This window comes from Ptychodera flava, chromosome 13, assembly GCF_041260155.1.
Source record: "Ptychodera flava strain L36383 chromosome 13, AS_Pfla_20210202, whole genome shotgun sequence".
Lineage (NCBI taxonomy): Eukaryota > Metazoa > Hemichordata > Enteropneusta > Ptychoderidae > Ptychodera > Ptychodera flava.
In genome coordinates this window covers 11,804,470-11,819,869 of record NC_091940.1, presented here as the reverse complement: position 1 = coordinate 11,819,869, position 15,400 = coordinate 11,804,470, and the positions used below count along the sequence as shown (strand labels likewise).

At 39.2% G+C, this 15,400-nt stretch overlaps 1 protein-coding gene across 1 annotated transcript in view; it reads left to right on the top strand.

Annotated features, from left to right (window-relative positions):
• Window positions 1-15,400, top strand: part of LOC139147434 (uncharacterized) — an 85,624-nt gene that overhangs the window by 53,395 nt on the left and 16,829 nt on the right. Inside the window, exons 35-63 of the mRNA XM_070718541.1 lie at window positions 405-611; window positions 856-1,167; window positions 1,312-1,435; window positions 1,992-2,163; window positions 2,299-2,393; window positions 2,765-2,944; window positions 3,425-3,605; window positions 3,844-4,010; window positions 4,305-4,478; window positions 4,896-5,087; window positions 5,425-5,604; window positions 6,186-6,430; window positions 6,730-6,851; window positions 7,030-7,198; window positions 7,403-7,562; window positions 7,763-7,928; window positions 8,159-8,430; window positions 8,748-8,977; window positions 9,355-9,561; window positions 9,696-9,942; window positions 10,484-10,702; window positions 11,090-11,183; window positions 11,407-11,670; window positions 12,239-12,375; window positions 12,490-12,750; window positions 13,098-13,371; window positions 13,879-14,008; window positions 14,488-14,745; window positions 15,067-15,270. Coding sequence (XP_070574642.1) covers window positions 405-611; window positions 856-1,167; window positions 1,312-1,435; window positions 1,992-2,163; window positions 2,299-2,393; window positions 2,765-2,944; window positions 3,425-3,605; window positions 3,844-4,010; window positions 4,305-4,478; window positions 4,896-5,087; window positions 5,425-5,604; window positions 6,186-6,430; window positions 6,730-6,851; window positions 7,030-7,198; window positions 7,403-7,562; window positions 7,763-7,928; window positions 8,159-8,430; window positions 8,748-8,977; window positions 9,355-9,561; window positions 9,696-9,942; window positions 10,484-10,702; window positions 11,090-11,183; window positions 11,407-11,670; window positions 12,239-12,375; window positions 12,490-12,750; window positions 13,098-13,371; window positions 13,879-14,008; window positions 14,488-14,745; window positions 15,067-15,270 — 5,643 coding nt within the window. The remainder of the gene's footprint in view (window positions 1-404; window positions 612-855; window positions 1,168-1,311; window positions 1,436-1,991; window positions 2,164-2,298; window positions 2,394-2,764; window positions 2,945-3,424; window positions 3,606-3,843; window positions 4,011-4,304; window positions 4,479-4,895; window positions 5,088-5,424; window positions 5,605-6,185; window positions 6,431-6,729; window positions 6,852-7,029; window positions 7,199-7,402; window positions 7,563-7,762; window positions 7,929-8,158; window positions 8,431-8,747; window positions 8,978-9,354; window positions 9,562-9,695; window positions 9,943-10,483; window positions 10,703-11,089; window positions 11,184-11,406; window positions 11,671-12,238; window positions 12,376-12,489; window positions 12,751-13,097; window positions 13,372-13,878; window positions 14,009-14,487; window positions 14,746-15,066; window positions 15,271-15,400) is intronic.

Below are 15,400 nucleotides of genomic sequence, written 5' to 3'. Positions count from 1 at the left end.
GAATTCAAATTCCAACAATACACTTAGCAGCTAGCAACTACATGTCTATCAGCCAAACAAACCTTGTACAAACATTGACTTCCTAAACAATGCCAGTATACCAACGAAGTTTCCTTCATGTTAATTTCTTTCTCGGGAAAAATAACTATTCTCATTAAAGTTTGCATGGTGGATAAAGTGAACGTTTGTTGCAAGAACATAGAATGGAGGTTTATGATAAGGGACTAGATAGTTTGCATGTAATATTAATATTTTTTATCGTGCTTTTGAAGGTTTGTGTGCTTCGATCCAATGTCAGACAAACATTATTATGAGTTGCAGCACCCTCTTCCACCCTAAATTCTTATATCACATAAATGTTCATACGTTTGTTTGTTTGTTTGTTTGTTTTTTGTCTCGTTTAGATATTACCTGGTGGCATTCCACTGTATTACACGATAAAAGCAACGAATTCGGCGAAGGCAGTTGCCATGGCGACATGTTACATTCCTACCTATGATCGAACACTCCCTGGTGGAAGGATCACACCCGACTTCAAATCTACTAGTAGACCAAACGTACTCAGGGCATCAGCCGTAGTACACGATGATAGCATCCTCATCGACCAAAAGGTAGGCCAATAGATACGGAAAATGCAGCAACTGAAACTAAATTTCTGTCAGAGTTGCCTATAAAAGACAACTGTTCTTTTCACTGTCACTGTCATTCCGAACAAAGCGTTTTTTTATTTCAGCAATATTTGTCAAGAACATTGTGAATAATACCAATCATATCAAGAGCTCCATGGGTCACTGGGTCACGTTATTGTCATGTTCAAATAATTACCAAAAATTATTCATTTATTTGTGTCAACAGGAAGGCGTTGGTTTTGGTTTGGGTCTTCATGGTGACCAGACTGTGCCTTGGAATGACATCAGTTTACGAGCAGTCGATCCCGGAATTATCCAGGCCAAAACATCACCTTTAGATCACTTCACGGCTGAGAGGAAAGGGCGTCTCAACTCCAGACCCCATGGAGTGAAGTCTTTCAACTCTGCATACAGATGTGCCGAGTACTGCCTGGGATTTCCACCCACTAAGTGTATTAGTTTCAACTACGACTTCGGGAACAGTGAGCTGTGCGAACCTCTAGAGGAAATCGAGGGATATGAAGTTGATCTCCATGAGGTGAGTTAGTTCACATAGATCACCATTTGTGTCTTCTTCACTTCATTATTTCATACAAAAAGATCTTCAGAATGACTTTTCAGTCATTTTGCCTCAATGTTGCAAAGTTTTTTGAAATGTACCCAAATTTTTGTATCTTCACAGTCGGGATTTTTCCACTATTTCGAGAGATTAGGAGTCGGTCATACAGTTCAATTCAACCATGAAGATTTGCAGCTACGGCACGCAGACACCCATTACTTCAACATGTACATCGAAAATAGCCTCGGTAAGAGCTAGCCCAAAAAATCTTGAGTACACTTAGTTACCGTCCGTGAAATATGATGATTCCCGACCCTAGAATCTTTCATACACATTTATTATTATGAAATCATGAGTGACTGACATCTATTCGCAAATTCGTAACGACACACAGAAGATTTGTATATGCGTTCGAGTCAATTTACTTCTGAAATAAATGACTTTTAGTACATGCATGCATGCATGCATACATACATACATACATACATACATACATACATACATACATACATACATACATACATACATACGTCATGTGACTGTTACACTACATTGTGGATCTTATGAAGGAATTCAACATAATTTATTGCATTGTACTCTGTCAGAAAAAAATGCACATGCTAAATGCAACTACAGAGGGCGAATTCCGTACTGGAAATGAGGCCAGCTGACATTGCAATGGCATTTACCGTAAAACTAATAATGTAGGCATGTAAATGTTTCACAGTGACGTCCTTACTTTGAGTTTAGTTGAATAGTATAAACAATACTCACGCAAAACTCTTTTCTATGTCTCCTATTAGGGTATGAAAGCGTCATTTCATCAAAAGTCGTAGTGGTGGACTTTGAACCCCCTGAACCAGGCCCAATTGAAGCGGCATCGTACGATCAGAAAACACATGAAAGTTGCATCGACTTTGTTCCCGATGAATGGGAAAACAGATGTATAGAGGAAACGCCTTTGGACAATCACAGGTATTGTAACTACTAAGTGAATTCTTGGATTTGAAAAAATGATAATATTTTGTTCATGTAGTTGGCTTATTTCTGCTGATGAGTTTAATTTGCTGCTTGAATGCCACTGACATTACTATCCTTGGCTGTCTTCAGGTACATTATAGATGGTCCCGGATCTAAAACTGTATTTAATGGACATGAACCACTGGTAGATCTTCTGTACACCAGAGCAAATGCATACGTTTCAGGTATGTTTCATGTATATATCATTACGCTTTCTTCAAAATACTGTAATTGTCTGAACAATGCCTTCTTGGTATCAACAACTTACAGTTAGTTAAAGGTGTACAGTCACCTGTAATCTAAATATGCCCATATATGGTCAAAGGGGCGTTCCTTGGTATTCAAAATGCCCATGTGAGGGCGCTGTTTTAAAAAGCGGCCGCCCGCTTTAAATCTGTGATTGGTTAGATTAACTTTCCTTGGTAACTATAGTAAAATTGGAACAGGTGACAGTATACCTTTAACAACAGTTAGTTGTCTTTCTTAACCAGAACTCGTAACATAGATATAGTTACTACATGTACGTCACCAAAATATAATCCTGGTATATTTTTAGCAAACTGGGATGGTTTCCATGACGACGAAACTGGCATCTTCGGCTACACGTGGACAGTTGGAACGGAACCCTGTCTGGATAACATTCACCCTCACAAAGATCCACACTCTCACTTATTCGATGAGAGCGAATGGACACACATAGGAATAGCGTATCCTTTACCTGTTCCATACCTTCCAGGTAAAGTTATCCACAGTAACTTAAATTTCACAGCAAAACAATGCTATAGTGTAACGGTAGCGGATTTTTATTTTGTTGAATTTTCCTTTTCGGCTCTCAGTTACTTTCGCGTTTGTTTTATTACGTTGCATACAGTCTAGAAATCCAACGCCACTGATTCAATACAGAATCTAGAAAATACAATTTCTGACAAAAAAGAAAATACGAATTTTCAGCAGAAGTAACAATTCTGCTGTCGTGTATAATAGGGGTTTTGGTCCTGAGAAGGCGATAGTTCATTTCTTTTGACAGGCACTCTACAGAGTTGCCGACATTGATAAATGTACAGTTTATAAGTTGGTTAGCAGCATAAATCAACTTAAGTTTCAATTGAAACAAAACACAGCAACATCACTGTGAATTACTGAATACTTATGGTAACCTGATCCATATATCCAGATAAAATCATTGCCGTTCGCCATATGTCACTTCACTTTGTAGATGGGCGATACCACGTGACAGTCAGAGCGCTGAACAAAGTAGAGCTGGGTGGACCATTAGCCACGACAGTTTGCCATACCATTCCATATACCATTGACAACACGCCTCCGATTGTACATGAAGTATTCAACGTTCATTATGACGACACAGACTGTACAATTCGGACGGAATACAACGTCAGGTAAGTTGTTTAACTTTGAACGAAGTTTCAGTCTCACTGCTTATTTTTGCATTGGTCGGTCCACTGCTTTTAACAATAAAGTAGGTATTTCTGATGTGTTCAGTTGAAATTCTTTTCAATAACTTTGTGTTTTTTAAAAATTAAGTAATAACTTGAACTGTAATAGTAATAGCAGTATAGTCTACCAAAGATAACACTTTTAGTCAATATGTTTGATGTTATTTTCGGTCTGTCACAGCGATGATCTTTCGAACATCAGAGAAGTCGACTTTGGACTTGGTAGAAGTTCTCGAGATGTGTACATCATGGATTGGCTTAGAGAAAGCAATATCACTCATATCGCCTTACAGTTCTGCATTCCTGATGGAATACCGGCATGGATTAAGATCAGGGCAATAAATAATGGTATGGCATGGTACTAAACGTCGATGATTGATAATGCATGTCATCATTAAATGGTATGATTGACAGGCCAGTGATTTGCATTCAATTACTGACATGTTTGTATGATGATCGATTGACGGTACAATCAAAACAAACTTGGACCTGTCTAAAATGTAATTATTGTTGACGGGGAATTTTAAGTGCGAATGCTGACAAGAGTAAGCCAACTCAAGGAAGTGAAATTATAAAGTAAGAAACTATTACTGTAAATGTGAAATTTTTCAAGTAATTGTATATCCATCTCACTGTTTTTAGTTGATTTACGTACCGTTGGATACGCACCGTCGCCGCTCATTGTCGACTCCAGCCCTCCAATCGCCGGAGAAGTATTCGATGGTACTGTACATGATCATGACATTGACTTCCAATCCGAAGGCGATGTGATATGTGTCAGCTGGCACAACTTCTATGATCAAGAAAGCGGCATCCGTGAGTAAAACGCAACTCTCGTTATTTGAACATCTTCAAACCATCACTACTGCCGTTGAAGATGATATCACATGACAGTAATATGTGAACACGTGAAGTCTATCGCATATTGATGATTGGAATATCAGAACATGTTAAAGACAGGGCAAGGCGACACTAACAACTATGTTGCAAGTATTTTTTGCACTAACATGAGGGGAGTCTTAAACTGTACATGTGTTGTTGTTAAACTGAAGAATGTGAATATCAAAACTCCATTTGCTAGAGTTGGATGGGAGTGCACCAGTGTTTACGATATACGGAGCTCTAGTAGAAGTCGAAAGGGTTCCGAAAGCAGGGGATATCGGGTGGCTCTATCTTTTGTACATGACATGGTATATGACAATAATATTATCATCTTTCTTTTTCATACTTCAGAAAAATACGTTTGGTTTGTTGGAACGTCACCTGGCGATAATGACACTGTTCCGAACATGGAGCTGAGTCATACCGAGTACAGAGCATGCAGTGATGACGTTGTGTTAACACACAACGTAACTTACTATTCAACAATCATTGCCTTCAATGCTGGACACAGGAATTTACAAACATCAGTGACTACTGATGGTGGTAAGACAAAAGTAATTTGAAATGTGGACTTCGTATACGCATCACATAAAAAATACCGCGCTATTTAACTCAAAGAATACGGCATCGAAGATTTCATTCTCTTTCAAACCAATGTTTATTTGTTTGCTTGTTTGCTTGTTTGTTTGTTTATATATGTATAGTACATCCTAATTTGCATCATGATTTATATCATATTAAGACTTCTGTAGGCATTTATTGTGTGTACCATCTACGAGCAACACGACCCTTACCAGGTGACACAATTTGGAAAACTATACTGTAAGATAACGCTCCCGTAATATGTATAAATTATGCTTCTTACTCGATCGTTTTCAAGTGCTGTACGATGCCACGCCCCCAGAAAGTGGGTGGATAAAAGACGGGCTGAATCCAGACGAAGATATGGTGTTTTCATCAGAACCATCGACTGTTTCGGCAAACTGGGATGGCTTCTCTGACCCTGAATCAAACATCAAGGAATACAGTGTGACAGTGTGGAGAAAACATGCAGATACAGGTAACAACGACGGTCATCACATAGACCTCAAGGTTCTCTGATCAAATTTAAAAAATACACAAGCGTTGGTAGTTTTTGAAATATATGTCACTATTTGTCATAATTGGAGTATGTTTACGAGTAGGCTGTGTCATATATGAACCCTTTTCTTCTACGCCCCACTGACAGTGACTTTCATCATACCTAGTTGATGATATCGCCCGTAAACGATATTGTTATCAGCTTTACAGTTTTTGTCTCGCTGTTGTAAAACATACGCATAATCCTATGCTTTTCATACACGTTAATCTTTACTTATTAATAATTACTGCAAATTTTATCAGTGCTGCTGTACTTACATTGTTGTGTTTAACAGTAGCACCGGTGTTTTCAATAACTTCATGCACGTTTAGACTGAGGTACCTTGCTTTTGACGCTGTATTTTGAGTATTATGTTAAAAACTGTGATATCATGCACTATACGTTAATCTCTTGGTCTTTGTGTAATGAAAATATTTTTTTTCCTGGTTTTTAAACGTTTTTAGTAGCGACGGCCAGATAACCTTGATTTCAAACATTGTCTGTTTCCTATTATTGTGCAGGTAATGCAACATATCCAACAACCATAATACATGATGCAGAATCAGTGTCTTCAAGTTCAAATTTCATCAACTGGCACCATTTCCATCTGCATGAAGGGGATTTCGTCTACGTCGAATTAGAAGCTATAAACAACGCCCTCGGGGGTACAGACGTCTCATCAGATGGTTTTACAATCGATATCACGGAACCAATATTGTATTTCCTCGGAGACGGAAGCACACCAGGGATAGATCGACGTTTCACGGTATGTATAACTAAGGTGTTATATGGTGGTATTATGGTTTTTGCTGATTTTTGAGACAATTTTTACTCAGTTTGCCTCGAACCAAAGTGATATCATCATATCTACTTGTAATTCTGCAGTGTGGAAACGAGAAATTTTAAGAGTGCTATTCCGCTAAAAGAAACAGAGTGTCGATCATTGACAAAATACATGATTATACTTTACTGTAATTGTGTTTTTTCATAACTTATATTTCAAGTGTCAGTGATTTTGTACTTCCGTAACTCTGGTAAAACATTAATTATCATATTACGTCACAGGCAAGCACCAATCAGTTGTCGGCAAACTGGGAATTTCAAGATTTTGAATCGGGCATTGATCACTATAAACTGAGTGTCTATGAGACGTTTGGTGGAACCAGAAGACAGATCTATCCATTTGGGTAAGTTAAATTGGAAATCATTGGGACTAGAACCCTTCGAAGTTATACTGGCTAGTGTAAAATGAATTTCACATTACGGTCGTCCTGAGATGACATGTTGTTGATTTGGGGAGATTATTAAATGATTACTAAAAACGTTTTAGATTAAAGTCATCCTTGATTTTGAAACTTTAAACAGTGAACCGTACGAAACCCTGGGCAAGACATCCACAATATGGACCTCTACAGAAGAGCTTTCTCTTAAAACGGGCGGACATTATGAGGTGCGAGTGTCGGCGGTCAATGGTGCTGGTCTTACCAATGTACAAGATACAAATGGTGTCATTGTTGATCCATCTCCACCTGTGGTAAGTGTTTGACTTACTTCAGTAAAATTGTCAGAATACCCAATACTAACTTTGCCCTAGTCCCGGTACTAGTTTACAACAGTACGTATGTCAAACCGTTGAGACGAGATCGATTCGCGTAAAATTATCCTCGAGCTATTTTTCAAATGAAGAATTGAACGTTTGATGTAGCATTTAAGTGAGAGTTTTCTGTAATCTTTGTAGATGAGGGCGCTTTCACTCGGCATACTGTCACCCGGCGCTGAAGAGCTTTTCGACGGCTATGTGATCGACACAGACACAGCAGGTATCAAGGCATATTGGAAGGGTACAGATTTCGAAAGCGGTATTGATGGATACTTTGTTGCAGTAGGAATGCATCCAGGTATTGAAGTCTCTCTCTCTCTCTCTCTCTCTCTCTCTCTCTCTCTCTCTCTCTCTCTCTCCTAGAACATCTTTTACTGTGACAGTCACAGTCATGTCCATACTACATTTCGCTAGTTTTTGTTCAAGTATATTTTTTTTATACTTTTATACACTTATATACTTTTATACATCATTGTACTCTACTATCTCCTTTTGAAGGTGGAACTGATGTCCTTGACTTCACCAATTTTGGACCTTCATCCGGTGGTTACATCGGGGATATCACCCTTGACCTGTACGATGAATCAAATGACGGACCAGTCTACTATGTGACAGTTAAGGCGCAGAATGGCGCGGGAACTTTTTCAGACCCGAAGACATCGAGGTGTGTCCGAAAACTAATTGTAAATTTTTGAATTATGACCCTTGTAGATATCATACACGTCGTAAAGATCTTTAGTGGAACGTTTTAGTTTTCCCCGCAGAAAGACAAACTGCCACTAAAACAAAAAGGTTTGTGAGTAAAGCAACAACCTATCAAACTTTATCGTATGCGATTCAAAACTAACATATGTACAATGTTCGTCACCTTTTTGTATTGATTGCAACTTCTAGTCCTTTGAAATTGGTTTCCGGCGACAAGATTGGCTTTGTGATTGACGGACCAGACGAAGTGGACACCGGAAACAAAGAATCTGAGGTTGACGTCGATTATCAACTAGAAAGCGGTACAATTACGGCACAGTTCCACGGTTTTGAGAGTGCACAACACGGCATCGTTCATTACGAATGGGCTGTTGGACGATCGCCGCTTGCAGATGATGTCCAACCGTACATCAGTGCAGGTATTGTTCTACCGGAAGACGAGGGAGATATTGTTGGAGAAGGTAATGCAGAGAAACTTTAAATAATTTGTGTCGAACCATATCTTACTTTTAATATAGAAACGAAAAGAAATGGCAACTGGACGTGTCAGACAAGCAAATCTTTCTGTCGTGACGTTATGAAGTTAATGGATTGCATTTGCACAATGAAAGAAAGTCCCACGTGCACAGACTTTCAAAACAGTTCGTTTTCACAAAATAATCAGTCATGTAAGCAGGAAAGGGTACTCTTCTTCCTTTACTCAATGATACACAGTTATTATTGCTCGGTATTAGCCCGTAATAATCTTGGAAAGTGCGTTCTGTTCAACATTCCACAGGTGTACACGGCTTCGGAAAAGCTCAGGCCCTGCTACCACTGGAACCAGGAATTCCTTACTTCACAACCGTGAGAGCGATAACTGGAGCCGGCAATGTACTTGAGACTACGTCTGATGGTTTTACTGTAGACATCACGCCTCCGAGCATCGACATAAACAAACTTGAAGTCCCAATCAACATAAATAACAACAAAGCAATCGATTTCGTCACATCTACTGGTTTTTATCAGGTAAAGTTATTCTTTCCTAAGTATTCAGAGCGACGTACACATCAGATTCGCGCAGAATCAACTTGAAAATTGTAATATGGTAGTGCTTGCAGGTGCAAGACCATTTTAGATAATATGAGAAAGACCACGATAACTCTTTGACTATAACTTCAAGTCACACCATAGATATGTACAGGCATTGATAGATGGGAGGATGGACAGATTGAGGGATGGATGGAGAGAAGGAATTAAGCCTTGGATCTATGATGGGTCAGTTGATGGTTCCGTGCAGAGTGGGCCAATGGGTTAATTACTGGATGGATGGATTGATTGGTATGTGTAAGGTATCAACTTTATATAATGTAATGACATCATGAACTCTCCATCACTGATTACAGAAAGCTGTAGAATCGCTTTCGGCATCATGGACAGTGGAGGAAGAAGAAAGTGAAGTTGCCTTCACTGAGTTCTGCTATGGGACGTACCCTGGAGCGTCAGATGTATACAATTGCACGGAAACCACTGGTTTTGACTACCTACCGAGTGCACTTGTGCAACCAAATGCAAATACACCAAATATTCTGACATTGATCACGACCAATCAGGTAGAGTGTATTTTGCAATCTCATATGTGAATGATCGTCATGGCTGTTTGTAGTTAATTGGTGATGTTTATAATTAATTTAAATGGAGTTTCAGTTCAAATTAATGTAACTATTTATTATGTTCTGTCTTTCAGGTCGGGCTTCGTGAAGAAGCAACATCCGAAAGTGTTATGGTGGACACCACGCCCCCTGTAGCTGGCCAGGTAACATGCTCTCCGTACGTGAGAAGTGGTCACTCACTGAAATGCTCGTGGTCTGACTTTCAAGACAAGGAGAGCGGAATTGCTTATTACGAATTTGCCGTGGGTATGTCCGAGGGTGAACATTCTGTGTTTCCATTTGTTCTTTTAGAGTCGTCTCGAAGCGAATACGAAGCCAAAGGTACGTTTTCTTGGAATGTTTCACGTTTACATTGCATTATTGCTTGCTGCTATTTATCGGCTGTGTTGTTATGAAACGATTGTTTCAAATTGTTTCATTATTACTAAAATGACCGTGTTCATTTCAAACCACTAACATGACGCTTATTACAATCATGTTTCCGATGTATTTACTTCATACATTTTTCAGCACTTTGAACGGCATTTTTCGCTAAATGCCAACTATGATTTTTAGAACATTTGAGACGTTACCCTCAACACCCTTATGTGCCATGTATTGTTAAGCTAAATACATGCAGCATTGTTTTATAACGAATAAAATAACGAGCCAACAAGTTGCTTCCATGCTCCCCTTCCATTTACATTTAATGTGTCTCTCGCACTGATGTCATTGTAAAATGTATTCTTCACCCTATAAGTTGTTTGGTCACTGTAATTTTCATCTACATCAAAATATGATTTGAAGCAGCTTTGATATACTTGTTTTTTTTCTACGTATTTTATCACCTCACGTCGTTGGAATTTGAAATTACTTTTGGTAGATTTCATTGGTGGTGCACTGAGAGCCGGAAGTTACTACGTCACCATCTCTGCAACCAATCGCGTCGGAGATAGCGCCAAGGCTTACTCTAAACAAATCATAGTCGATGAAACGCCACCAGTGGCAGGAAAAGTAGTCGAGCTTACCGGCATCGATGAGATCCATTTTGACAACGGAGAGTACGGGACACTCGGTTCTCAAAACTGTATCACGAATGAAGGTATGTGTTACTGTGTCTACATGGAAACCTGCTTCGATTTCAATAGGATTACCCATGTCAAAGCTTATGTTCAGGCGATTCTTTCAAAACATTTCATATTTGACATTGTTTCAAAGGTGTTGCATAGTGTTTCTGACCAGTCGATGAACATATTGAGATTAGCTTATATCAGTCTGGTTGAGATTAGCTTATATCAGTCTGTCTCGGAACTTAGCTGAATGTAGCAAAATCAAGAAATTTAACTCTGCTTACTGTTTTCGTTTCCATTTGTCAAATTTAGTTATATAGGATGACAGTCAGAAATGAAACGCTAGAATGTGCTCGCATGTAGCATTTGATGCAACTTTTTTGATATGTTGAGTAAAATGATGTTTAACTTTTTTCCAGACTGTTCCAGTGTGGATGCAGTATGCCAATCCAATACAGAGCAGATACTGGTATCCTGGCAACCATTTCAAGATCCCGATACACCTGTCGTCAGGTAATTGCAAACCAATTATCACACTCCTGTCATATTTCATGATATTTAGGCCAATTTTTCAAATTTGATTTGTCTTGTCATTTCATAAATTTTAGTTTTGGCCATTTCCAAACAGTGCTTTCCACTTGAACATCAGGATACTATTCATGCTTCAGGAACATGATAAGCGTTTTGCAAATTCGTTATTAAATTAACGAAAATGATTTCTTATTGCCACTCACAGGTATCAACTTGCAGTAGGTACCAGTCCTGGTGGGACTCAGCTACGCGACTTTTATGACCTGGAAAACACTGATGGATTCGTTGCTTTGATCCGAAACATCGATCTTTACGACGTAAGAAGAGCTTATGTCTCCGTTCGTGGGTACAACGCTGCTGGATTGTCAGCAACAGCGACCTCTAACGGTGTGTTCATCAGTCGAGTCAGTGCCGGATTGCCAGCCATAGGCTCCAATTATGTCTGGGATGGAACAAAAGACAGAGATTTGTAAGTTTTCACTTTTTGCGGGGGAATGTTAATCACATATCTTCTGTTATCGTCCCTGAAAATGACCCTGATAAATGAGGCGCAAGGTATGTGTCTAGGCACGTCAACCATGCAGAGAGTGCAGCATAATAGTTACTGAAATGAAGGAATTTGAAGCAGGAAAATATATAGGCCCTACTTAAATCCCTAACTGGCTTCCTACTGTTTGTGAACGCAGTAAACGCTGTCAAAGTTGAATAATACCCTACTTCATGCCACTCAAGCAAGTGCATCATTCAACGATAGGCTAGGACAATCAAAATAAACGGCGATATGATTTTTTGATCTCAGAAAACTTTTACACATAAGCATATTCATACACATCAAGGTGAACATACTAGTAAACCATAGACCCTGGAGGGAGATCTCGCTCGAGGGTCTATGAGTAAACCGATGGTATTAAATGGTTCTTTTGAGAAGAGGATTTGCTAATGCTATGCATAAACATGAATAAACATTCATTCATTCAATTTGGTAGAGTACAATTCTACTGTAAATCCCACAATAACTTTTGAACTGACATTTTCAGGGATTATCAAGACAACAATGAAGAATTGTCAGGGCAATGGAACTTTGAAGGCGATCCGTGTCCAATCACAAAGTATGAATGGGCCATAATGAGATTTGATGGAATCGTTGTACAGCCGATGCTGGAATTACCAAAAGGTGTGTTGCATATTTTGGTTCTGTCGTACCTTATGGAAACAGAAGGAAATAGTTGTTTGAATTTTTGCGTATATTTTATAACATTTAAAAATCATTTGAATTTCACCACGACAGGATTAACCCATGGCGTCAACGACGAGCTGAACATGAAAGATGGCGAGTCCTTCTACCTCGTTGTCAGGGCGACAAACGAACTCGGCTTCACTTACTCACTCCGTTCCAACGGCGTCACTATTCAGAAAGAGCCCCTCCTACCTGGACACGTCAGAGATGGTGACGTCATAGGTTATGACCTGAATTACCAGGCTTCAATTACGTCATTATCTGCAAACTGGGACGACTTTGGAATGGATACATTGCAAAAGATAGGGGAAGGTAAGAAGTAATCCAACAATTGATTGGCGCGCGTTTGTATCAGCAAAGCCATTGAAATTCAATTTCACGGTGATTTTAAAAGTTACATAAGAAAAACAGTTACTGCTATTTGTTTATTTCTAAATTTCGACATTATTATGCCATCGGGTTATTCTCCGAAGACTATGAGAAAAAATTTTGGATTTAGAGTCTTAAGCTGGTCTATATGAATTTTATTCCGTAAGCATGGGATAGTTTGTTAACATGGAACGAGAGTCATCCGAAAATTTGTCTATGTTTTGTCGTATACATGTACCGAATCTACAATACCATTGACTACAACGATTCGCTTTTCTATTTTGATGAAGACGGTGATCACCAAATCATCGATTACTATGAGGTAGCTGCAGGAACTGACAGACGATATCCAAACACTAGAGATGATGTCCATCCATTCGTCAACGTTGGCTTGAACACGTCACACACATTTTATGATCTGAATCTCGTACCAAGGAAGCTGACATACTTCGTAACTGTGAGGGCGTACAGCAAGTCAACAGCAACGGCTCAAATAACATCGAACGGTATACAAGTTGGATACGGAGGGACTGTTGTGTCCACGGGAAAAATAAGTATACCGAGGTAATGTAAAAGTTACAATTAATGTGGTCTCAATTTGTATCTCAATATAAGTAATGAGACATTTTAAATTTAATGTCTATATAAATGGTTACTGAAAAAGATTTCAGTAAAACGAGGTTGTATACGTAGAACGAAAAGACTTCCAAGAGTGAAAATACCGATTACTAAGTCAATCATAATATTACGAACTTCTTCGTAATTGTCTATGACCAGCAACTCATCACAACTACATATCATTGCTTATTCACTTTCGTCAAAAGTATTAATGTTCGACGCATGTCTTTTTTATGTTGAGTGGAAATCCTAGACAGCTGTGAAAATAACCTGATCATTCTTAGACCCATACGTGAACCGTGAAACAAATATAGTTCTGGTTAAGGGATCGCATTCTGCACACTGGTCCTTCGTCTAACAGTCTTCTTGGTTTCGGCGTTTAGGTTTCCCGAAGACTATGTTCTGAGTTAGTTGAAACGCTGCAAATGCCCGTTTTCACTCTTATATCACCAGGTATATCGCGTCCACATCATCCATGTCTGTATCCTGGGCAAAATTTGAATTCGGCATGCCTATTCTGCTGTATCAGTGGGGTATCTCCAGTGAACGTGATGTTTGGTCAACAATGTCATGCTTTGACATGGTAAGTAAGATCAACGCTGATTGTTCTGCATCTTTGAAACATAATTCTGTCTTTTCCAGCCTCGATCCTTGGAATCTGATGTAAAACGTCAGCATTATATTCTTCCTCTTACTGTCGAACTTTCAAGAGACGTGTTCACGTACGCCGTCATGTGCTGACTATGCGCACATGTTCAGGGAGACTCTTGGTTACTGGTTTAGACTTACGCGCTAGTACTTGAATTGATGTAATAGAGTACACGGTTTCATTGCTGGGTGTGTATGGGGTCCATGGAAAGGCAATTGCCAGTTGTGCAGCAGTAGTGACGAGTCACGCACATAACCTTGTACGACCCGAAAGGTGACTTTTGGCGTGGCTACGGAATTATAAGTTATACGTTGTGTATTGATAGCTTCTTTGATAGCTGTGCTAGTCGCTTTTAAAAGAGAATATTCCTTATAAAATTAATGTTCAACAAAAGTCCTCCATATCTTACACAGCAACACTTCAACCAAAAAGGTGAGGTTGAAGGTAACCATCTTTTCACACATTTGTTCGACGGACATCCGTTGACCAACGGTGGCAAGGATACCATGGTAACACTGTCGAACTTGAAATTACAAGATAAGGAGACCTACACCTTTGTTGTCATAGCTACGGACGAATCAGCCCAGTGCTCGCTATTAACAGCAGAAGTCACAGTGGATCTAACTCCCCCTGTTGAAGGCAAACTTCGAATTGGAGAATTCGATGAACAGGTATGAAAACTGGCCCTAGGCAGCAGCAGGAGAGTACATTCTGTTGCAAAATCGTAACTCCATTTGTTGGTAGAATACACTCTGAAAGCTGTTACTCCCTTCGCCTTTACATTACATCGATGATTGTTATCAAAAGGCTACAGTAAACAGTTATGAAATGACAAATAAATCCTGTATGCCGAATTTGTTCACGAGAAACATAATGATGCATTCTCAAACGATCATATAACTTTTATTTTCAAAAGTTATCCTCACCCCACTATATAAACGTATGTCAATAGGTATCGCAATAATAACAACAATGGTATTATATTGTTACAGCTTGTAACATACTCAGACAGAGATGACCTTTTAGTGGTTCGCTGGGATGGTTACTATGACGACGAAAGTGGCATCAAGGCATACACATTGTCGATCTATGATGGAGTGTCATGCTCTGGAGGTAGCGATCCTATCGCCCTGCAGGAAGACATCCAAGTATTGGCCAATGACACAGAATATACTTTTGTTGACTTGACACTTCAGGTATGGTAATTTTTTTTTACTATCTTGTCTGTACGTCTGGTTTTGTTGAAAAGAAGTAACTAATACATTCGCAAACAACCGTCCAACTCTTCTACCAGCTTGCCATGGCTAGTTTTTGCAGATTTATCTT